This window comes from Galeopterus variegatus, unplaced genomic scaffold, assembly GCF_000696425.1.
Source record: "Galeopterus variegatus unplaced genomic scaffold, G_variegatus-3.0.2 Scaffold5981, whole genome shotgun sequence".
NCBI classification, from domain to species: Eukaryota; Metazoa; Chordata; class Mammalia; order Dermoptera; family Cynocephalidae; genus Galeopterus; species Galeopterus variegatus.
In genome coordinates this window covers 63,915-89,098 of record NW_007732092.1, presented here as the reverse complement: position 1 = coordinate 89,098, position 25,184 = coordinate 63,915, and the positions used below count along the sequence as shown (strand labels likewise).

General features: G+C 48.8%; 1 protein-coding gene across 1 annotated transcript; it reads right to left on the bottom strand.

Annotated features, from left to right (window-relative positions):
* Positions 1 to 4,148: 4,148 nt before the first annotated feature.
* LOC103605673 (keratin, type II cytoskeletal 5) lies at positions 4,149 to 10,284 on the bottom strand. Its single transcript, XM_008590293.1, has 9 exons — positions 9,324 to 10,284; positions 8,536 to 8,750; positions 7,697 to 7,757; positions 7,489 to 7,584; positions 7,182 to 7,346; positions 6,684 to 6,809; positions 6,151 to 6,371; positions 5,289 to 5,323; positions 4,149 to 4,820 (listed from the first exon to the last, which is right to left on the bottom strand). Exons 1-9 carry the CDS (start codon positions 9,894 to 9,896, stop codon positions 4,513 to 4,515), a joined length of 1,800 nt encoding a protein of 599 aa, XP_008588515.1. The 5' UTR covers positions 9,897 to 10,284; the 3' UTR covers positions 4,149 to 4,512.
* Between the last annotated feature and the right edge of the window lie 14,900 nt (positions 10,285 to 25,184).

Sequence of the window (25,184 nt, the reverse complement as noted above, 5' to 3'; positions counted from 1 at the left end):
AATTTATCACATTAAATGCTTACTTCAGAAGAATGGAAAGATGGCAAGTAAACAACCTAACGCTTCACTTTAAAGAACTAGGGAAACAAGAACAATCCAAACCCAAAATTAGCAGACAGAAAGGAATAATTAAGATCAGAGCAGAACTTAAAGAAATAGAAACTTCAAAAATATACAAAAGATCCATGAAACAAAAAGCTGTTTTTTTGAAAAGATAAATAAAATTGACAAACCATTAGCAAAGCTAACTGAAAAAAGAGAGAAGACCCAAATAACAAAAATTAGAAATGAAAAAGGTGAAATTATGACTGATACCTCAGAAATACAAGGAATCATTAGAGGCTACTATAAACAACTATATGCCAACAAATTTGTAAATCTGGAGGAAATGGTTAAATTTCTGGACACACACAAACTACCAAAACTAAGCCAAGAAGATATAGAAAACCTGAACAGACCAATAATAATAAAAGAGATTGAAGCTGTTATAGAAGGCTCCCAACAAAGAAAAGCTCAGGACTGGATGGGTTCACTGCAGAATTCTACCAAACCTTCAAAGAAGAATTGATACCAATTCTCTACAAACTATTCCAAAAGATTGAAACAGATGCCGTTCTCCCAAACCCAGAATGGCTGAGACAAACATCACCCTGATACAAAAACCAGACAAAGATACAACAAAAAAAGAAAACTACAGGCCAATATCCTTGATGAAATAGATGTAAAACTCCTCAATAAAATACTAGCTAACAAAATACAGCAACACATACACAAAATTATACACCATGATCAAGTGGGTTTCATCCCAGAGAAGCAAGGCTGGCTCAACATATGCAAATCAATAAATGTGATACACCACATCAATAAAATCAAAGACAGAGACCATAGATCATCTGCATAGATGCTGAAAAAGCATTTGACAAAATTCAACATTCGTTCACAATAAAGACTCTCTACAAGTTAGGTATAGAAGGAAAGTATCTCAACATAATTAAAGCCATATATTATAAGCCCACTGCCAATATCATCCTGAATGGGGAAAAGCTGAAAGCTTTTCCTTTAAGAACAGGAACTAGACAAGGATGCCCACTCTCACCACTCCTATTCAACATAGTGTTGGAAGTACTAGCCAGAGCAATCAGAGAAGAGAAGGAAATAAAGGGCATCCAGATTGGAAAAGATGAAGTCAAACTGTCCCTGTTTGCAGATGATATGATCTTATATACTGAACGGCCTAAAGCCTCTACAAAAAAAAACTCTTAGAGTTGTTAAATGATTTCAGCAAAGTTGCAGGATACAAAATCAATGCACAAAAATCAGTAGCATTTCTATACTCCAACAGTGAACATGCAGAAAAAAGAAATCAAGAAAACTAGCCCATTTATAATAACTACCAAAAAAATAAAACACTTAGGAATAAAGTTAACCAAGGATGTGAAAAATCTCTACAATGAGAAATAAAAACCACTGAGAAATTAAAGAGGAATTAAAGAGGACACAAGAAGATGGAAAGATATCCCATGTTCTTGGTTTGGAAGAATTAACATCGTGAAAATGTCCATACTACCCAAAGTGATCTACAGATTCAATGCAATCCCCATCAAAATTCCAATGACACTTTTCACTGAAATGGAAAAAGCTATCCTAACATTTATATGGAATAACAAAAGACCATGAATAGCCAAAGCAATTCTGAGCAAAAAATAAATAAATAAATAAAGCTGGAGGTGTAACACTACCTGACTTTAAACTATACCACAAAGCTATAATAACCAAAACAGCATGGTAACAGTATAAAAAAAGACACACGGATCAATGGAATAGAATAGAGAATCCAGGAATCAACCCATACACCTATAGCAATCTGATCTTTGACAAAGGCACAAAGTCTACACACTGGGAAAGAGACTTCCTCTTCAGCAAATGGCACTGGGAAAACTGGATATTCATATGCAGGAGAATGAAACTAGACCTATACCTCTCACCATGTACCAAAATCAACTCAAAATGGATTAAAGAATTAAATATACACTCCAAAACAATAAAACCCCTTAAAGAAATCATAGGGGAAACACTCCAGGAAGTAGGATTGGGTACAGACTTCATGAATACTACCCCAAAAGCACAGACAACCAAAGGAAAAATGAACAAATGGGATTATATCAAACTAAACAGCTTCTGCACAGCAAAAGAAACAATTAACAGAGTGAAAAGACAGCCAACAGAGTGGAAGAAAATATTTGCAAAATATACATTTGACAAAGGATTAACATCTAGAATATACAAGGAACTTAAACAACTTTACAGCAAAAAACCAAATAACCCAATTAAAAAATGGCCAAAGGAGCTGAATAGGCATCTCTCAAAGGAAAATATATGAATGGCCAACAGACACATGAAAAAATGCTCAACATTACTCAGCATTTGAGAAATGTAAATCGAAACCACTTTCAGATACCATCTCACTCCAGTTAGGATAGCTAATATTATTGCAGCACTATTTACAATAGCCAAGAGTTGAACCAGCCCAGATGTTCATCATCAGATGAGTGGATATGGAAAATGTGGTTTATCTACAAAATGGAATACTACTCTGCTTTAAAAAAATGAAATGTTACCATTCACAGCAACGTGGATGGACTTAGAAAATATTATATTAAGTGAAATAAGTCAGGCACAGAAAGAGAAATACCATATGTTCTCACTTATTTGTGGGAGCTATAAACAAACAAAAAAACAAACAAAGGGTGGGAGGGGCGGGGAAGAAGATACAACAATCACAACAATTCCTTGAACTTGTTAAGACAAGTGAACAGATATGATGTTGATGGTGGAGGAAAGGGAGGGGAGAAAGAGGAATGGGTAAAGGGACATGAAAATCAACTACATTGTATATTGATAAATTTTTTTAAAAAGAAACTGTATATAAAGAATAAACTTAGTCTTTGGCACTTAGAAATTGGCTTGACAAAATGGGAGGAAAGGGAGGGGAGAAAGAGGAATGGGTAAAGGGACATGAAAATCAACTACATTGTATATTGACAAATTTTTTAAAAAAGAAACTGTATATAAAGAATAAACTTAGTCTTTGGCACTTAGAAATTGGCTTGACAAAATGGGACCTTCTCCCACAGTTAAAATGGTTAATATGCCCCAATGTAATTTAAAACAGGAACTTCAAGGGGTGAAACTCATTGTACATGATCTATTTGGAGAAGGAGTGATTACGCCCACTGTTTCTCCATTCAATAACCCAATTTGGTCTATTTTTAAACGTGGAAGGAAGACATGGTGCCTCTCAGTGGATTACTACAATCTTCTGCCATGGTCACAGCTATTAAGGCCCTATACTCAATATTATTGAAATTACTGACTTATCCAATCAGCAACTGGTAAACGTTTTCCTCTTATAGATTTGGCTGATAATATTCTGTTCAGTGCCCAGTTCAACAGCTTCTCAATCACAGCGTGCTTTCACCTCCACCTGCCTCTCCCAGACCCTCATGAGCAACTCATTACACACAGTCTTTGCAGGCAAGACCTTAAATATATCTTACTTTTTCCAGCAGCACAGATATGATTGACATTGATGAACCCTCCTCCGAGAGATTAATTTGACACTCTCATTCAAGAGATACAAATACTCCCAGGGGACTCACAAAAAGAGGATGTGCCATTGTCCTGCATGTAGTGCAAGGTCCTATTGCCTCAGTTAAATTACTGAAGTTATTTGGTAAACTGAGGGCTACTCCATCCCTGACAAAACAATTGACCCTCTCATTACACACAGTATTAGAATAGGCTTGACATCTTTTAGGCCTTTTGGGGTTCTGAAGGCAGCATATTCTTCATTTACAAATTGTACTTAAGCCCATTTATGCTGTTACTTGCAAATTGGTGCTCCTTGACTGGGCCCCCCTTCAAACAAAGGCTCTAAAGTCTGTGCAGAGTTTCCTTCATTGCAGAGTCTTTACCAGCCTTGTCCCACATCTCTAGGAGCCTCCGGACCCCTCGTGATGGCCACCTCCCTTCAGGTCATCACATGCTCTCTGGGAACATCAGAGGAACTAGTCACATCTGCATAGATCAACCCTCATGGGGTCTCTAGGCAGGTTGTAGACCTGGAAAAAACAATTCTGCACAACAGCTTATATTATACAAGCATTTTATTGAACACACTCTGGAGGCAATCAGAACAAGAACAAAATTTGGGATTGGGGTGGGGATTTTGTTTTGTTGGCTTAGATACTGAAAATTTTGGATTCTTGTGTCATCAAGGCAATGTTGTAGGGACCTAATGGCTGATTTGAAGCAGAATATAGAATTGTGACTCGGAACACCAGAGACTGGGAATTGGGCCCTCTCAGGAACCAAAGAATGTGGTTCTGCAATAGATTTGATCTAGATTACACTCCGGAAAAAGAGAAAACTTGGCTTGAACAGCTGCCTGGAAGAGGCAGCCTCCACGGGCCGGGGCGCTGTGCTTAGGAAGCAGTGACTTGTAGGAGGCTCTTAGCTCTTGAAGCTCTTCCGGGAGGAGGAGGTGGTAGAGACGAACTTGACGCTGGAGCTGCTGCCCCCGCCACTGCCAAAGCCCACCCCCATGCCTCGGCCGCTGCTTGCACTGAAGCCAGAGCCCCCTACGGAGAGCCCACTGCCTAGGCCGATGCCCCCACTGCTGCTGGAGTAGTAGCTCCCACCGCCACCTCCAAGACCACCGCCAAGACCTCCACCGAGGCCACCACCAAGGCCACCACCGAGACCACCGCCAAAGCCACTGCCACCACCGTAGCCAGAGGACATGCTGTTTGTGACGACAGCTGCAGGGAAAGGAGGGAGAACTCGGTGAGATCAGTGGTCAGAGCATTCCTACACACCAACTTATGTGATCCCATTGGGGTTAGAGCACTACACCTGGCCCCTTTTTCAGAGCACCAGATGAGGCCCAGGAGAACTAAGTCATTTAGTCAAGGTCCCTGAAATATGTCGGTGAACATAAGAGGAGGTAAGGCATGGTGCTAGGTACTCAAGGGGTAGGGGCAAGGCAGGGGGACAGGGTCCAAGGCATATAGGAAACATGGCCTCCCCTTTAAGAAAGAAGACTTGAGCCATGTTGCTTCATGTCTGATCTATGTTCTTTCCCATCCACCACCTACTCCTCACTAAGCACATTAAATAACCACATATTGGGATGGGGAATATCTAGTATCTAGAAACAGCAGGATTCTGAGTTGGCACCAAATAGCCCATTATGTCATCATTGTTAATGTCTGTTCAATGTTACTTACAGATGTTGACTGGTCCAACTCCTTCTCCACTCAGTCTGAAAGGAGAAAATTGAAATATGAGTTTAAAAACTCCGTAAAAGACACCACTAGTCTGTGTGGATAACTCCAATAGACATGATTAGAGTTCATTCCATAGGTCAAGAGTCTGCATGACTGAAAATCTGCTTAAATTATAGAAAGAGAGAGTTCTCTGGAGGGACTTTCCAGTGAAAGGAATTGATCTAGAAACAGGTCATTAAGGGAAGATTGTAATTCACATTCTCCTCTACCCACTGTATGGCAAGCATGAATAAGAAAGAGGTTGTATGAAATATGAATATATATGAAGCAGTTTTTGCCTTGTAGGAGCGAACACTCTGAGAGAGAATTTGGTGCAGACAGAAATTCCTCACAGAGAAAGCAGGCGATGGGCAGTGTCAGAAGATTGAAGAAAACAGAGGAGTTGGAGAATCCAAAGGCAGGTGAGTTGAACTCAGCTGGAATAATCACAGAAGGCTTCCTGAAGGAAGAGGTACTTGAAGAACGGGGAGGCCAAAGGTGAAGGTGGGTGTGATGTGGATATTGAAGCTGAGAAAAGAACATAAGCAAAAACAGAAAGGGGACAATGTTCAGGACACATTTGTTGAGTTTCTTAGTTGTTTGTAAAAGAGGCAGCATCCAAGAATACTGTTGGTGGGGAGTAAGTCCAGAAAAGTGAGCCGAGGCCAGCCCCATGCCCATGTGTCAGACTGAAATTGGACTGATGATGTGTAATTATCATGCACAAGACAGTGGTCACTTGCATGCGTGTTCCACACCCTGTAGTGGAGAAGCTCCACTTTATCAAATGAGAGGCCGTCCCGGGCCTATGACATCAACCCACCTGCACTCCTCGCCCTCCAGCAGCTTCCTGTAGGTGGCGATCTCCACGTCCAGGGCCAGCTTGGTGTTCATCAGCTCCTGGTACTCACGCAGCAGTCGCGCCATGTCCTGCTTGGCCTTCTGCAGAGCATCCTCCAGCTCTGCCAGCTTGTTCCTGGCATCCTTGAGGGCCAGCTCCCCACGCTGCTCGGCTTCAGCAATGGCGTTCTGCAGGTTGGCGCACTACCGAGAGAGAGGAAGGATGAGTGGGGACAATTTGGTAGCTGAGCTGGGCCTGAGGTGGGTTTTTCTGAGATTCTGGGTCAGGAAAACCAAACTGTCTGTAGCCCCAGAGAGAACCTAGTACATCTGTCCTGCTCATCAAGGATGGTGAAACATTGAAAGGCTGGTACTTATTCCAGCTGTATGTGCGTGCGTGTGCGTGCATGCGTGTGTGTGTGTGTGTGTTCAGCAAAAGTAAAACAAAACAAAACAAAACAGTTCTCCCTTTCAGAGTGCAGGCCCCTTCCTTGCCCTCTTTCACCTTCACCCTACCTGCTTCTTGACATTATCAATCTCGGCTCTCAGCCTCTGGATCATCCGGTTCATCTCAGAGATCTCATGCTTTGTGTTGCGGAGGTCATCCCCATGCCGGCCAGCTGTCTGCTGTAGCTCCTCATACTGATGCCACCAGAAAAGAGGAAAGTGTTCATTCACATGAGGGTGAAAAGCACTTTCCTGAAGTTCACAAGCAGCAAGCTACCAAGAGGTGATGTAGTTATCTAGGGTCTGCGGCTGGGTCAGGTGGAGCTAGTATTAAATGATTTCTTCTTTAGTGCCTTTGCTGTCCTGGAGACACTGGTGTGAGATTCAGAGTCAGATTTCTTTTCAGGTACTTGGGTCTATATGAACAATGTATACATAGCTGTTCCCATAACTCATCCGAAGAGGCCTCTGCAGGTTTCAGGAGGCCCATCCTTAGCAGTATCATGGCCTGGAATCGTAAACACACGTCTATCCTCTCACCCAAGAGACATTCGCCAGAGCACCCACCTTGGTCTGGTACCAGGACTCGGCTTCAGTCCGGCTGCGGTTGGCGATGTCCTCATACTGAGCTTTGACCTCAGCAATGATGCTGTCCAGGTCAAGGTTGCGATTGTTGTCCATGGAAAGGACCACAGATGTGTCAGAGACGTGCGTCTGCATCTGGGACAGCTCCTGCAGAGAGATTTGAAGTCAGCCATCTGATTCTGTGTTATTTAATGTCAGTTCCATTCAAATCTTCTTCCACTCATTGTGGTATGCCACCTTGAGAAAAAATAACAACCACCCCCATGAAAAATTTAGGTAAGTTTCTCACCGCATCAAAGAACATCTTCATGAAGTTGATCTCATCCATCAGAGCATCGACCCTGGCCTCTAGCTCCACCTTGCTCATGTAGGCAGCGTCCACATCCTAGGGGAACAGGGATGGCTGGCATTGTACAGACCTCCGCCTTGACTTAAGTGAACTCCACCCTTGGGAGAGCATGGCCACGGGCTACAGGTACTCTCCTCCCCACACGCACCTTCTTCAGCATCACAAACTCATTCTCAGCGGTGGTTCGCTTGTTGATTTCATCTTCATACCTGGGGATGAAAGGGCCAGAGAGTGTTTACCAGAGGATGAGGAACAGGTGAGTGGTATTATTGCACAAAGTCAACTGAGGGCCTGCTATGGCATTGGGAAGGGGCTTCTCACATGTGATAGGCAAAGAGGGAGGGGATGCTGGTAGTGTGAGCCCTGGGCAAGGTGCTTACTCATTTGGCTAGTGCTTTCTCTGCAACTGCCTGCCACACACTCGTTCTATTGTTGCTAAAATTCAGTTGCTTCAGGGATATTTCTGTAGAAAAGTTGTGCTGTTTCTCCCCACCTCCACATCTAGTCAATTTCTCTAGTGCTTTTATTAGATTGTATAGCCTTAAAAAAAAGAAAAAAAAAAAAACTAGCTGCCCAAGTGCTGGTTTACAAGACTAAAGAAATTATTTGAACTACCAAGCTGGGTTATGTTTTAGGTTCCCGCTTTGAGGGGAATCCATCGAAAAGCCCATGCTGGGTACATTAACATATTGGAGGGAAAGACCCAGAGAGCAAGGACTGCATGGGGGCATATTTCACTAGGCGGTGCCAAGGGTGCAGAGTTTGTTGCTCTGTCTGTTGACTAAATGCCTTGCAGAGGAGCTGAACCTGGGGCTGGAACTTTCTAAACATGGACATGGATATTTTTCTATTTTTTTTAGTACCTTAGGTGTCCATGGAATGAATAGGTATGTTTCCAGCCCGTGGGAAAGGCATAAGTAGAAGTCTTGTCACCTGTCTGGTGCCAAGAAGAAATCCCCTGCTTGTTTCCATCCCGCCTCAGCTCACTTGTTCTTGAAGTCCTCCACCAGGTCCTGCATGTTCCTCAGCTCCGAGTCCAGGCGACCTCTCTCCCCAAGGACACTGTCCATCTGCCGCCTGAGGTTGTTGATGTACTGCTCGAACAAAGGATCCAGGTTCTGCTTCACTGTCTTGGTGCCCTGCTCCTGGAGCAGGGTCCACTTGGTGTCCAGGACCTTGTTCTGCTGCTCCAGGAACCGCACCTGGAGAGGAATAGAGTTTGAAGATGGAGAAACTTGGATTTCAAGTTTCCATGGTCAATTCACTATTGTGCCTTCATCTCATGCTGTCTCCCTAAACCTTTCTCATGTGCAATGCCTGACCCTTGGCCCCAGGAGGGGAGGTCCTGAGGGCGGCAGGTGACCTCATTCTTCTAGGGGAGGCAGGACACTTATCCAGGGCACAGAGAGCATGAGGAACGGCTGGCCAGAGCATGGCTCAGTGCAGCGGTGGCTGCGAAAGGCACTCAGGCTGCTGCCTGATGAACTCATCCACCTTCCTAGGCAATCAGCCCGTTAGTGAGGTGCAGACCTCATCTCTCTGTCCGAGTAATCAAGGAACCCTTACGGGGTCACCTCTGAATGGGAAAAAATAAGACTGTCCATTCTGAGCTTCCAGTCTAGTTAAGAAAGTGTACCCCAAGTCCAGGATACAGAAACAAATGGAAAATAATAGCAAACTGCGAAGGTATTTGCATAAAGCCCCCAAATCTTCCCTCTTTCTGTGGCATTTATTCCAGACTAACAGTGATTTTTTTACAAAAAATCATGTCTCACCTTGTCAATGAAGGAGGCGAACTTGTTGTTGAGGGTCTTGATCTGCTCCCGCTCCTCAGTCCTCACCCGCTGGATGGTGGGGTCGATTTGCAGGTTCAGGGGAGTCAGGAGACTCTGGTTGATGGTGACCTCTTGGATGCCTCCAGGAGGGCAGACAGGAAAGCCAGGGCCACCAAAGCCACCTCCAAAGCCAGCTCCACCACCTCCAAAGCCAGATCCGCCACCAAGCCCAAAGCCACTACCAGCTCCACCGCCAAAACCAAATCCACTCCCGGCTCCAGCTCCAAAGCCAAAGCCGCCTCCGGCACCAGCACCAAATCGGTTCCTGAAGCCACCGCCACTAGTGCTGATGGAGATCCTCTTGGAGCCCCCCAGGTTGTAGAGGCTCCGGCTGCCATAGCCACCTGCTCCACCAGCACCCCCAAGGCTGACCCTGCCAAAGCCACCACCGCCTGCCCCGGACCGGGACACAGAGCTGAAACTGGTGCGGGAGACAGACGGGGTGATGGCAGAGGCAGCACTGAAGGAACGGCTGCCCCCACTCCGGAAGGACACACTGGATTGGCGAGACATGTTGGCTTGTTCCTGGTAGAGCAAGGGTACCGGGCACTAGCGGGCTGGGAGGTGCTGGAGAGAACAGAGCTCAGCAGGACACAGAGGGTGGCTCTGTTACCCAGGAACTGCAATGCCCCCTTTTATCCCCTCTAGAACTGGGTTGGGCAGGAGCACTGTCGAGCTGTGAATGATTAAGTGGGCTGGGCATGCCTGGGAGGCAGCTGTGAGCTCACCCGTCACACCTGCACAGTGGTGTGGGGTGCAAATGCTTTCTTTCTGGCAGGCTTTGCTCAGTTAGAAATAACCTTGCCTTGCAGCACTGATCTCTTGGCAGCCAGGAGGCAATGCTGCCAGTAAGTCTCTCTTCAATGGGGGCTGAGGGTTGTGAGTAGCCCAAGAAGGATGCCAGGAAGTAAGGGGGCATTGGCCGTGGCCACTGTCTTGGGGATGCTTACAGGACCAAGGGTAGTGTCAACCACCCCAACACGGTATACACCGAGCATCTGCCCTTCCAGCCTCAGTGCAGTGCCAAGTGATCCCCCACCTGGCAGTGAACTGCTCTTCTTACACTTTTCTAGGCAGGAGGTTGCTGTAGAAATTCAGCTCTTAGAAAGGCAACCTGTGGTCTTACATCTCTGGTATGTGCCAGGGGAAAAAAAAGAGAGTTCAGTCCTTTACTGCAGAATTTCTTTCTTAAGGTGGGCACAGTTATCCCAGGCCCACTGGGCAGATGCTCCTGCAAGATTCATCCAAGGCTCCCCCAAGACACAAGCTCCAGAAACAGAGAATGCAGGAGCCTTCAGCCTCTGCTGTGTGCACTCTTCTCTCTTCAGGACCAGACCTATCCTTCCACAACTCCTCCTAATGGGCATTTTCTGTGCTGTTTGCCCTTTCACTTGCTCTTTGGCCTGGGCAGGACCCTGAGGGGGCTTAGCAAGCCCAGGGATCCCAAGTGATGCCTTACAGAAAGTCCTGAGACTCGGCTGGCAGGCACGTCTCTGTTGAAGGGAAACTGCTCTGATGGCACCCCACCCCCAGCCCCCCAGGTGTGTTCCAGCAAGCTCTTGGTTATTCCACTAGGGAAGAAGTGAGTCATCGTATCTGTTGATACAGGCTGAAGGCCGCCACAAACACATACCTGCAGGAGCTTCTAATCTCATCAGAAACATGTTGAGGATCTGCCGGCCTGTTATAACGGCGAACCACACCATTCCAAGCAGCGGGAATCGCTGCACTTTCTCTAAGCTCCAGCCCAAAGTCTCCTTCAGGGCCAAGGGAATGGAAAACGGTATTCTGAGTCTATGGATTGTCCTGCCAGGAAGACTAGACAGAGCAGGTTTGGGGACCCGGCTGCTGGCGTAACAATCCGCTGGTTGCTCTAGGGAGGACCCCCATAAGATCCTGTCTGCAAAGCTTGTCTGGGGCTGTGGCACCAAGAGGAGGGAAGGAGTATCTGGTTAGGTTTCTAGCAAGTGTCTGACCTAAACCATGCCCCCTTTTCGCTGCGGATCTGAGTGGGCCCACCTCTCTGTCTCCCCCTACACAGAAGCAGGACTCCCAGGGAAGGCAGTTCTTGGATATTAAGAGCTGTAGGGGCCCATATGCCGGGGCTGGAGGTAGGGATGCAGTGGGATGGGTTGAAAGGCTTGAGGCTGACGGGCTATGTTCTCAAGAGTAAAGGAGTCAGGACTCAGCCCAGGCTCAGGAATCTCTAGTCAAGCCTGTGGTTGGCCGCAAGGAAGCCAGAGCTGTGGGAAAATGACTCCACACTGCTGGGGATCAGCAGAGATAGTGATTGCTCACCAGAGGGCTGAAATGAAAAAGCGGCTGACAGATAAATCCCGGCAGACAGAAAGATGGCCAGAGCTGGACTTGCAGGTCTTGACAATGAGGTTCAGGTTGCCTCCCCTGCCTGGAGAATTTCTGAGACCCTTAGACGTGAATTTTACTGAGTTTACCAATTTCACAGTTTGTTGCCTTTTGGAGAACAGATGTGGGTATCTTGGGGGCCCTGAGACATATTAGGGGACCCCAGCCCCTGACAGAACAGGTCTAAGTGTGAAGCAAGTGTCTGGGGAATCCTGTCAGGAGTTCCCCCTGTCCACTGGAAGATCACTATCGGGGTGCATTTGCCTCCCCCACTTCCCACCCCACAGGCCCTGGGTACAGTCTGCACCTCCCTTGGGGAAGCCCCGCCCCACCCGAGACACTGGGACATTCTCTTCTCCCCATTCATCCTCCTCCCAGCTGTGCTGTGAAGAGAGAGGACTTGGTAGAACAGGAATGCGTTCTGGCCAGCCTGAGAATCTCTCGAGCATGCCAAGCTCAGATCCAGGTGCCAGGGACCAAAGGTGTGTGTGTGGCAAGTAACTGTGGCAGGGAGTGTGTGGGTTCCTCATGCAGAGGGGAAAAAAGCGGCACTCTTCTGTCTGAGCTTTGTGGAAATCCTCCCCCAAGCAGGTGCTCCCCCACCCCCACCATGCCAGTGCCAGACCTGGACAGGTATAAATAATTGGAGAAGCTCCCCTAGGGAGCCAGGCACAACCACCACTCAGTGTGAGAGAGTCCCACCCCAGCCCGGAATGTCACTGTGGCAGGAAGAAAGGGATTACATTCAGCTCACCGAGCTTTTCAGCTGGACACCCCACAGAGGGAGTTACCAAGACTTGGCGGGGCTTGTTACTTAACTTCTCTGGGCATTCTTTTCCTCATCAGCAGAAGACAGGGCTAAGTGATCTCTCTCGTGGCTGGCCCTGCTGGTTTCCCATCAGAGAAAAGAAAGTGACACAACTGCTTTGCCTCCCTCACAGAGGTGTGCAGGGGCTGTGCAATTGGGCAGCACGTCATAAGAAGGCAAGCACTTCACAGACATCAGATGAGGAATAGTATGGGTTCACTGGGCAGGGATTAGGTGAATCCCACAATACCAGCTCAGTTCTCTCTCCTCAGAGCCCCTACCCCAATCTACATGTCTCTAATAGAAGATGTATTTAAAAGAGCATAATAAATAGAATATATTCAACAGAACATAGTTTTGCACATGTCTTCCAGGTCTTCCCCGACATACAGTCCCCCAAATTAGGGACCCCTCTGTGTTGCACACACATTCAGCCCAGCCTTGCCTGCTGGAGCTGCTCAGCAAACATTTTTGAGTTGAATTGAGAGACTTAAAGTCTTCTCCCTCCATCCTTCTCCAGATCTCTATGTGAATCCCACATATTATATATATGCCTATCATATGTAATCATGTAAAATATACATATCCATATTATACACATAGTATATATATATATATATATATTCACATATATTTATGTGACTCCCCCAACCCTATACTGGGTCCCAGAGTCCTGTGCATCTGCTTCTGTCTTTGGGTCCTTGTCTACAGGCAAGTCTCTGGTCCCCTTCAGACTGGACACCCTCTGAGGAGTTTGTGACTCTTCATTCCTTAGACTTCTCTCCATTACTCTCTCCCAGCCCCCTGCCCTGAGAACATTCTGGATCTGAGCCCACTCTTAGCCCCTTTGCTCTGCCCCCATCCCCTGGTCCCCCATTCAGGAGAGAAAGAAAGCTATGGTGTCCTGTCTCCACAGCACTTCCATTCCATGCATGCTCAGCACAGAAAGTGGGAAGCGATAGTTGAAGCCTGAGTCACTCTATTCATCAGGCTATGGTTGGCAGCCCCATCTGGGAGCCCGGAGCCAGACTCGCAGGATGGGGAAGGGCAGATGGAGTGGTACGCCAGCCCCAGACAGCTCTCCACAAAGCCCTAGCCTCAGGGAGGAATTGGGGGAAGAATTTTCCTGCCTCCACCCCAGCTCTGGGCCCCAGCTTTGATCTCAATTGGATTCTCAGGATCACAGGGGCATGGGGGGCCCTCTGCGGACCTGTGGAGCTGGATGCACCACCCTCCTCTGAGCAGCCATGTCTGGCCGAGGCTGCCGTGTGATGCCAGAAACCCTGCCCAGCTTCTCGAGGACTTTCAACCCCAGGTCCAAAAACAGGCCTGAACAGAAATGCAAATGTCCAGGCAGCTCCCTACTGCCATTATTAGGGTCACGATAACAAGTAGGCCCTGACCCCTTGGAGTCGAGTTTTCTTATGCAGGGCTTCACACAAGTTGTGGGCCACAGCACAGGGCCAAAAGCTCATGGCCCCACTCTGGACCATGTCTTGGTCCTAATCCAGTGCTTGAATTGTTCTGAGACCCTAGACACATTGTCCAGCTTCTCACTGCATTTTCCCCCATTGGTGCTGGGAGGTAAGCACAGTCCACACACAGGAGGAAAGGGGCCTGGGCTCATTGGAGGGGCCGACACACCCTCCTGCCTGGATGGAGCGAGGCACACTGGAGAGAGCAGAGAGGACATTTCATTGTGCCTCAGATCTGGCACCCAAACACATGGAAACAAGCCCTGGAGTTGAAAGTGCCCTTAGGGCTTCCAGAGAAGTTGAGACTCTGTGTGAGACCAACAGTATGGGTCTGGGAGGGAAAGGGGCAAGGCTGGAGTCAGCCCTGTGGACCAGGCAGGAGCCACTACAGATGGTCAAGGCCAGTCAAGGGGCCCACTGACCCAGGCAGGGGCAGGTGCCTTGAGGTGAGGAGCTTTTCAGGAGTTTCTCCTGGATCCTGCTGAGGTCAGTGAGAGTGGGTACAGCATCTCCAGGTAGGCACTGCCTGTCACAGGTGGTGGGGGATGGGGAGGGAGTCGCACCTCAGCCCCCTCCTCCGACACACACCAGGCAGAACCTCCAGCTGAATGTGAACTGAAATTTTAGTTTCGAGCTGGCTGAGGTTGAGCAGGAAGGGTGGAGCAAATGTGGAGGGGGCTGTGGGGAGCAGCCTTGGCCCCTTCCCTCAGATTTAGCAGGCAGCTGGCACTTGCAGGATAAGAGCTACAGAGCAGAGCTCCCAGCCTCCCTCCAACAGGCCCCTGCAAGTCTAGGGAATGTTCTTCCCTCATTTGAAGGGTGTTTTGCCAATGGCATACCAATGTCTTTGAAAATCCCCTCTGTTGATTGAAACTATGGGCTGGAAATCAACAAATATTTTAATTAGTCAAAGGGACTAAAAAAAGGATCTACAGAAAAAATCTCTGTGCTTTGCCTTCTCATAGAGGTGGGTTTATGTTTAAAATAAGCACTTACATAGGACTTACCATGTGCCAGGCACTACCCTACAAACTTCACATGTATAAATCATGCAAAGGAGGGCTTTTTCTTAGCATTGCTTGGGTCTTCACATGTGGGCGTGCATGTGCCCAGGATGCAGGAGTGCACAGCTGTTCTCTGCAGTGGAGAGGCAAGGACACATCCACTGACAGCAGGCCTGCACCCCTGCAAGGTCAGAGGCATGGGACAAGCTTTTTATGTCCCTGACCTGCTCTAAGTTCCTTTTCTCCTGCTCCTTTCTGTTCCCTCTATGGCAGCCACAGCTAGGGATGGGAAGGCTTGAGTGAGACTAGCTTTGCCTTCTTTTAAAGTCTGTAGGGCTCCTGCCTCTTTACCGTGGGAGGGAAGGGCAGGGTGCAGGGGGACAGAGTCTTGTTTCCATGTGGCTTCTCCTTTGTCTTCGAGTGGGCTCCAATCACATGGGGATGAGTTGGTACAGACAGTGATAGCATAGCATGAAGTTGAAGAAAAGAAAGAAAACAATGGCGTGGAGGCTAGAAATGTTGCCTCTCCCAGGGCATCCTCGGAAAGCACGCTTGGAGTTTGGATAGTGCTCATGGCAAACGGATGCCTTGCCGGCACAGCCCCACCCTCTGCACACTCATGGCTCCTGTCCTCACATTCCACAGGCACAAGCAACCACCAAGCTTGCTCACTGTCGCTTGGACCATAATCGTTGTCAAGGGTCAGTGAAAACAGGTTAAGGCTTTTTCCAAGGGAGATGCAGTGTCAAAAGCAACTGAGAAAAGAGAGAACGCAGAAATGCTTGTATGAATCTGTGAATCATGTCTTCATTGGACATGTGTGTTTGGAGCAATCGCAGAGTGCTATGCACTGGACATGTGTGGACTCTGGTGTGTGTCTCTGCTGTTCCCCATTTCCTCCCCAGACTCCAGGGCTGAGGACAGGGCTGGATTTCCTCCCAGATCTTTCTGCCAGGCCCAGGATGGTAACCCACACCACTTGACCAGTGACAGGGGTGGCCATGCAAAGGCTGGTTTAGGGAATCCTGCCTGGCTTGGTTGCAGAAAAAACTCAGTCCCTCAGTGACCCTTCCATAGAGGAGGAGGCTGAATTCAGGGAGATGAAGACCTAACCCCAGAGCCCTCAGCAAGGTGGCATTACAGCCAGGACTAGTCCTGGACCTGTCCCACATGCTGCCCGTTGCCCACGCTGCCTCACCTGGGCCTCGGCAAGAACCCTCTTATCTCCCACTCCAAGGCTGCTGTCTCAGCCCCCTTCAGAGAACCGTCTCCCAAGGCCTGTGTGTACTGAGGGGCTGACGGTGACCACCGTGACTGAAGGTGGTTTTATTGCTCTTCACCTCGCCCCTGTCCAGAGCTCGGGTGCTGGTCTGGGTCTTTCCAGGGAGGAGGCTGGCCTCTGGGTGGCACCAAGGTCCTATCCCCTGGGCATTTGCCCATGCTAGGCCACCAGGTCCCACCAGTCTGTGGGCGCTGGCCACAGGTGGGAAGAGGAATGGAGGGTGGAAACCGCTTTCTGCCCTGCACCTCCCCCCACGCCTACTCCACCGGCTGATGCAAGAAGCGAGAACTCACACACGAGTCCAGAACCCCACAGTGCTCTCAGCTGGCTCTCCAGTCAAATCCACACCCTCTGAAAGTTTCCAAGGGCTCCCACTCTTCCTCATTCCATTCCCATGGCCCTACAGCCTCAACACCACTCTCCAGCCAGGAGGACCCATTCACACCCTCACTCCTGCCCCTGCCCCTGCTTCAGTGATAAGAGGGGCAGTTATGCTCAGTGCTGGCATGTTCTGTCTGTCTTGGTTTCCCTGGCACAAAACATGAGGCAAAGACCCAGAGGCCTTCTCAGGCAGTGTCTTCCTCATGGGTGAGACATGTCTGACCATTGCTAAACAGGGCGCCTCTCTGAAACAGCTCACAACACGGGGTGGCCCAGTGCCTGGATGTGCTTTGTGGCGTGATAGAAGACAATAACTGCACTTATATGGCACTGACCGTGTGCCAGGCATTGTTCTGGATACAGCGATTCATTTAATCCCCACCACCTCAGGAGATGGGTCTGTTATCATCCCTACTCTACAAATGAGGAAACTGATGCCCAGAGAGGACAAGGAGCAGGTAAATGGCAGAGACTAGGCATGAGCCCAGCAAGTGTCATCACCATTGTGGGCACTCACGTTGTCGGCCTATGGCAGTGACGTGACTGTGAAGAGGAAGACTACAGCAGAAGCCCTGGTCTCTGGCCATCTGTGAGGGCAGCAAACAGAGGGCCGTAGTGCCCCTCAACAGTTGCACAGCTCACCATCTCCCAGCAACCCTGAGGGAGAGGAACCTCTAGTCTTGAGTGGAGTCAGGGGCATGGACCCTTGGGAGACCCTCTCCCCTCTCTGCACTGCCAGAAGCCAGATAGGGCAGTTGGGACTCGGGGCAAGACTCCAGGGGAGTGGAGTCATCCTATACAGTGTCCTATGCCGCATCCCTACTGCCCCAGCACCAGACTCGAGGCAAAGGCCAGATGCCTCCTGGGGCTGTCTCTTCCAGATGGCTGAGACATATCTGCTCCCCAACACCTCAGGTACAGTCTGGTCTTGCTCAGCCTTCAGCTATTCCTTCCATTCTCATCTCTTCCAACCCCATGATTACTTATGGCCAAGACACCCAAACAGAGCCCTACAAACAGAGGCCACAAACAGGAAGGTATGAAATGGAATGACCTAGCCTGAGAGCAATTTGGCATGTCTGATTCTTTGGAATGGGCTAAGCCACCCAGTGGCCTCATAGGGATTGACCAGCTCCTTGCATGAGATTACCCCATGTAGAAAAGCAATTAACCCCATCATTCAGATATGTAGCCTGATTGCTTTTTGTGACACTGGGCCTGACTTCCTTAAGTCCTTCTTTGGAGTTGATGGCTATCGAGTGCTTATGACATGCCTGCATTATGCTAAGATTTAACATGCATTGTCTTATTTACTACTTACATTGTCCACAGTTGATAAGTGCTGCTATTATCCCTGTTTTCTGAACCTCAGAAAGGAACATGCCTTCTCTAAGATCACACAGTTAATACATGTCTAACCTGGAACTTGACCCCAGGTCTGGCTACTCCTAGAGGCTATGATCTCAACCAGCACACAAGTGGTGGTGCCGAGAGGCCCCTGAGGTGGTGCCAAGTACCCCCGTAATCCCCATCAGCAGCCTGTACACCAAAGCCACCTCGAGTAGACATCCCAACAAACGAAAACTGTGTGGTCCTCTGCAAACCAGCTTTGAGACAGATCTGCCGTGTCACTACCTCCTTGTAACCAGATTGCCATCTGTAAGTCCTAAGCCCTACCCAGGAAGAAATTCTGGGCATGCCACCAGGGTCATCAACACTGCTACGCTCCTGCAAGATGGAGCTTCTCAGCTCTCTAGAGCTATGAGGCCTGGATGCTCTCCACTTGACCATTAGCCTTCCAAAGCAGGAGCTGTGCCAGGGAATAGACAAAAGCTCCATTCACAATGACCGTCCTCTGCCCCCACCATGCCCTGCTTCCCTCCTCAGCCATCTGGGAAGTGCCAACCAGTTTCAGAGTCAGCCCTGGGGGTTCATCCTACCCATCAGCCTTTTCACCCTCCAGGCTGTCCCAGAAGTGTAAGCCTCAGTGTCCAGGGCTAGGGAGACACTCAATAGTTGCTGATGTCTCACAGCCAGGTGTCATGACCTGTCTATCCCTCTTGGGCAGTCTCTAGTTGCCAGCTGACCTGAGCATCCCCGAGGGCTGGGCCCCCTCACTCTGGCATCAGCCATGCCTCCTGCAGGTTGGCGCACTGCCCTCAGCAGAGAACAATAACACGCTATGGTCTGCAAGACCTCAGACATAACATGGCTCCATTGTTCTGAGTCTGGAAAATGATCTCATGCCAACCCTGAGAACCCAGTCCCTCAGTTTGCTCAGAAAGACACAGTTGCTTCCCACTGCCTTTGACTCAACTCCTTGTTCCTCCAGGTCCACCTTCCTCACCATCCCTCCTACCATCTATGGTAGGCAGAATAATGACCCCCAAAGATGTCCAAACCCTAACCCCTGGAACCTGTGAATATATTGTTACATGACAAAGGGAAAGTAAGGCTGCAGATGGAATTAAGCTGCTAAACAGCTGACCTTAAATACAGAGATCATCCTGAATTATCTAGGTGAGTCCAGTATAACGTCCAGTGTCTTGAATGTGGATGAGGAAAGCAGAAGAGGAGGTTGGAGTGATGCCTGTGAGAAGAGCTTAGCCCTCCGTTGCTGGCTTTGAAGAAGGGAAGAAAGGGGCCACGAGCCTAGGAGTGCAGGTGGCCTCTAGAAGCTGGAAGAGGCAAGGAAATAGATTCTCCTCAGAGTCTCCCGAAGGAACGCAGCCCCCGCAACACCTCGATTTTAGCCCATTGACACTCATTTCAGACTCTGACTTCCAGAACTGTGGCATCATAAATCTGTGCTGTTTTATCACTGAGTCTGTAATAATTTGTTACAGCAGCAGCAGGAAACAAATCCACCATCTCCACCCAGACTCTGCCTCAGCCAAAGGAGTCTAGCATTCATCTTCCTCACTCAGGTTACCTTCTCCCAACCCAGCCTGGCCTGCCCCTCCCTCTTGCTGAATTCTGCTGCTCACAGCTCCCCTCCAGAAAGCTGCCTCCTGCCAAGGACGGCTTTTTATTTCATTTACTCGCCCACTCCTCAGCAGGCACTGGACTAGGTCTGCGAGACACAATGAACAGGCTGGATGCCTGTTGTACTGGCCCAAGGCTCCCTGTGCATTTTGGGTTTGTCCTCTGGTCTCTGACTGGGAGCTCACAATGGGTTGGGTCCCGAGCCTGCCTTCTTCAGCTCTGACTTTCCATCCCCACCCCTTCACCTTCCCTTGCCCAAGGCTCATCAGGAGCTGTGCCCGGTGCTGACAGACAGGCACAGGTGCTCACTCTCTGGTCAAGGGTCAGAAGAACTCAGGCTGGAATGAGACCCAGCCTTTCACCACCCCTTGGTGGGAGTGGGCCATCAAGCCCATCCTGCTCCACCCTGGGGTCTTGCCTCTTGGGGTAGGCCCAGGCTGCTTTGTAAAGAGCACCTCACTTGGCCAGCATTTCCCTGGCTTTTTGAGGAGATTGGTCTCTTGGCAGCTCAGTGTCTTCCTTTCCTGGCCAGCTGACTGTGCCCATCACTGCCTTTGTCCACTTTGGGCAAAAACCTGCTGCTAGCTACAGGTTCTCCCACTGGCGAGACCCAGAAAGGCAAGATGGCAGTTTGCAGGGAAAAGTCTGGTTGGTGAAGCGCATGTCTGTCCTGGAGCACGACCCCATGACTGGCATCTCCCTGAGGACGTTGGTACCAGTCCTGCCTTTCCCCAGACGATCCCAGAGGGCTCACTGCGAGTGGAACAGGCTCTGTCTATCTCCCCAAGGCCCCATAGCCTTCTTGGTTAGCAGATTACATGGAGCACCCTTTGTGTTAGGATTTTGACAGAGATTCTCCTTGAGGACAAGAGGGACATGCCTAACAACTTTATCTGATTATGACCCCAGCTGGGAGCACAGGCTAAGGACAGAGTCTTTGACCTGAAAATAGCTTCAGGCTGCTCAGGAATGCTGCCCTCCCCTTTACCTTACACCCTCGTGAGGTCCCATGGCCTGCTTCCTCCCTACGGCCCTCCAGGGAAGGACGCAAGGCTGGTCACAGCCCTTCAACGGCAGGGTACAGCCCCAGATGGAAGTGGAGGCACAGTCAGGGGTACGTGGAGTTTGCTCCCGGAAGAAACCAATCCAGCATGGGTGTTCTAACACCCAGTCATTGGGTCAGACTGCTAAATTGGGCCCCCTTGTGAGTCAGTTGCACAGGCACCCCAAAGCCTCCAGCACCAGCAGTTGTTACTTTCCATGGCCGGGCCCCAGGGCCAGGCAGCAGGTTGGCCACATTCCTCCTTCTGATCCACTCAGGTCCTGAGCAATTGTCTTCCGTGGACAATAACCCTGAGGTGTGCAAGACAGGGTCTGCATCCAAAGTGCCCCTGAGGCTGAGGGAAGGCCTTCTGTCAGGCTTCCCTGTTCTCATTCAGCCTGCTCTCCAGCAGGCCGCTTTCCACTAGCCCAGACAGTAGCTTCCACAGGCACACGCCGGCCCTGCACGACAGTGGCCACCTGGTCCCAGATCCTTTCTTAGCCTGCCTCTGAGGGCATGATGGTTCTGTCTCCTATCCACCTCCCCCTGCTGGAGTCACCAGTGAAGGGGCACATATCTCTCATGAGACCCGCCACTTCAGACAGGTCTCATGATAAGAAAGTTCCTCCTCATCGTGAGCTGAAATCTACCTCCCCCAACATCCACTTCTCCGTCGTGGTACTGGTGAAGTTACACAGAAGAGGATCAGTCCCTCTTCCCCTTTGACAAATATTTCCATATTTTTGGACATTTCTTAGTTCCCACTGCCCGACTGTGAGGACGCTGACTCCCAGGGAGAATAACGTAGTTATATGCCAAGCTATCTGCACAGCGGCCGCTTCCCTGACCGCCCTTCTCAAAGCCCTCAGGAGCTGCCTGCAGCCCTCGCAGCCAACCCAAACCCAGTCTGGGCTCACTTGCCCTTCAGCCACTGCCCTTTGCCCCTCTCTAAACTATTTCCCTACAGTCAATGTTTGACTACAGTCATGCAAGTACCACCATCATGAGTTTGCCCATACACTCAAATCACCTGTACTGCTATGTTCTTTAATATCTTTTTCTTCAAATTAGCTTACATGTTTATCCTAGTATATTTATTTTATAAGAAAATCTGATAACTACCAAATTACATTTCTTCTAGCATATATTAAAATGATGCCATGACTATAAAATAGGCTGCAGTACTCAGCCTGAATGGTTCTGTGCACCCACAGTGCTCCGTGTCTCTGCTCTAGGAAGCACGGCTCCCCCACATTTGCCTTTGCCTGCACTCCTGGGGAGCAGGAACAGATCCCTCCTCTGTTTCTAGGCAAAGCTCATTCTCCAGCCTGGAAGTCCAGGGTGCCCTTTCCCTTTCTATCTGACTTCAGGCATCCTCTCCCAACAATCAAGGAGCCCCCTCTGCAGCACTTGGGAGAGGGGTGGGTTGTGGGGCAAGGGTCAATGCCCGGGCTGCTTCCCATCCTCAGACATCCAACTGCAGACCTGGACTGACAGGTACACCTGACCCAGAGGCAGGGAGGTGGCGAGTGAATTTCTGTAATTATATGATTGAGTGTCTGCAAACCACAAATGAGCACTTTAAAGGTCAAATTACAGTCCTAGGAGGGTGAGAGGGTTGAGTACAGTAAAGGGCCTCTTCTGACCAGGCAGTCAGCAACAGGGGCTGTGGCGAATTCTGCCAGGTGTGCACTGGGGGAGGGAGGGGACTGCGGTGACACCACCATCTGTGGCAGGCAATGTCTAACTAGAGATGCTGGACCCACTCTCACTGACCTCGGCAGGACCCAGGAAAAATTCCTGAAAAGCTCCTCATTTTGAGGCACCCACCCCTGCCTGGGTCAGTGGGCCCCTTGTCTGGCCTTGACCATTTCTGGCAGCTCTTGCCTGGTCCACAGGGCTGGCTCCAGCCTCGCCCCTGTCCCTCCCAAACCCGTACTCATGGTCCCACACAGAGTCCCCAACTCCTCTGGAAGCCCTAAGGGTGCTCACTACTCCAGGACGTGGTTCTGTATCTTTGAGTGCCAGATCTGAGACACAGGGTGGCAGTGAAAGGTCCTCTCTGCCCTCTTCAGTGCTCCTGGCCCCATTTGGGTTAGAGGGGTGTGGGCTGCCACTTCTGCTGGTGACCCTCAGCATGTTTCATAGGCTCTCTGGTCTACATTTCCTCATTTATATAAATTGGGAGGAAGGGTACTCACAAGGTTAATGATGAGGATTTAATAAGGAAATATCCTTAAAGAACCCGGCTTGTGGTCTCACAGGAAGCCCTCAATAAACAATAGCTGTTAACATTATTCCTACCTTCAAATTTATCTCTATATTCACCTCCGCTTCTCATCTCCCGGATGAGCTCTGCACCTCCCCTTTCCTACTCCATCCTCTTGGCTTCTGATACCTGCAGCTTGGCCTAGGTGCTGAGTTCTTCTCCGGTTGGGGTCCACAGCGTGAGCTCTGTATCCAGAGCACCCCTACACTTAGTCAGGAGGGGCCCCTGCTCTGGGCCCTTCCAGCTGCCCCATGTGGCTAACTGAGCAATTGAAATGTGGTTCATCCAAATTTAGATATGTCATAAATGTAAAATACACACTGGATTTTGAAGACTTAGTAAGGAAAAAAGAATGAAATATATCATTAAAATTTGTATATTGATTATCTATTGAAATGGTAATTTTATATATATCTTGGGTCAAATATAATATATTATTAGAATTAAGTTTACCTGTTTCTTTAATGTGGCTACTAGAAGATTTAAAATTATAGCTGTGGCTTACATTGCATTTCTATTGGACAGCTCTGATCTATATTTAGAAAGTAATGGAGAAATGTTAATAATGCAGATCAAACTTAAAAGCACGCTGTGCCTGTCACCACTACATTGTAAATAGCCAAAAAAGTTGACAAAATAATGCTCCAGTGTTCAAAAACTTTTACCTGATTCACTCACAAATAAGTCACTCATATTGAGAAATAAGTGAAATTCCAGCATCCATCTTCGGTGTTTCACTGTCCTCTTGATTGCTAAGGTGAAGCTGTGCACCAGCATTCATGTGGGAGCTGCACTTGTCTGTCAGCTGCAACACAGTCTAGTTAGAAGAGTTTGGCAAAAACCAATTGAAAGCATTTTGTGAGAAACATTTGGCTTTATTAGAGTTTATGATAGAGTGTTATATATTTTTTATTATTTGTAAATTGTGTGCTATATATCGAATATATCAGTAAAACTTGTAACAGACTTACATACATAAATGTAAATCCGTTTACATGGATGTGTATATACATACATACATATGCATTTCTTTTCAGAGAGCTGGTTGCTAAGCTCACCAGCACACTTTACTTTGTCAGCACACCGCTGACTCCGACCCTCCTGCTACCTCTCAGCCCATTCCCTAGGCCCATCCTTCACTTTCCAAATCTGCAGGCCCTCAGAGATGCCAACTAGAGGCCCATCCGCCTCCCATCCTCTCTTCCTTTTTTGTTCCACTCAGGACACTTTTTTCAGCCCTGGCTCCCATCCCAGTCTCTAGACACCCACCCTGGATAGTGAATCATGGTGCCACGGAGATTTTGTTCCTCGGGTTTGGCACCCAGCCTGAGCCCTGCCTGCCTGCTCTTGCCCTTTGGTAGTGACAGCTGGCATACCTGGCCCACGAAGATGTCTCTGGCCTGCCTGCCAGCAGTTCCCAGCCCTATTAAAAGGGGGTCTGAAGCAAGATAGATGGGTGGCTGAGTCAGAGAGGGGTGCCTGTGTCGGGGAGTGGTGCTCAGAGCACAGGGGACATGGCTCTGTAGGTATCTTGTACCCTGCCCCTCTATCATCCCAAACACCTAGTTCAGCTTGTAGCAGCTCTGTCCTGAACACTGCACCCAGGCTGTGCCCACCAGGGACCCCCCAGGATGAAATGGACACATTGACCAGCACGACTAAAAGGAGAGGGCATTTGGGGATAAAACTAGCAATGCTGTTTGAAGAATAAATCACAAACTTAGCAACACATGTCAGGAGCAAGGCATGATTTTAGGAGGAGATTCCAGGGGTTTGTTTCAGGGAGAAGTTCCATTGTGGGGTACTGTGGATTAATTGACTTGTGTCCCTCAAAATCTATATATTAGAAGCTTAGTTCTCACTGTAACTGTTGAAGATGAGAAATCCTATTATGGTAATTGAAAGGTGGGGCTTTGAAGAGGTGATTAGATTGTAGGATTAAGCCATAATGAATGGATTAATAATGGTGGTCAGGGCCATGGTTCTGAGGGCTTTAAAAGGAGAGCACATGAGAGTCTCTCTCTCTGCTCCTCCATTTTCTGCCATGTAAGATCCCCGCATTGCTGTAAAGCCACCGCCAAAGAAGACTCATGAGATGTGTTCCCTGGACTGCATACTTCCCAACCTCTCAAACTGTAAGCAATAAATTTTGTTTTCTTACAAAGTACCCAGTTCCAAGTATTTTGTTATA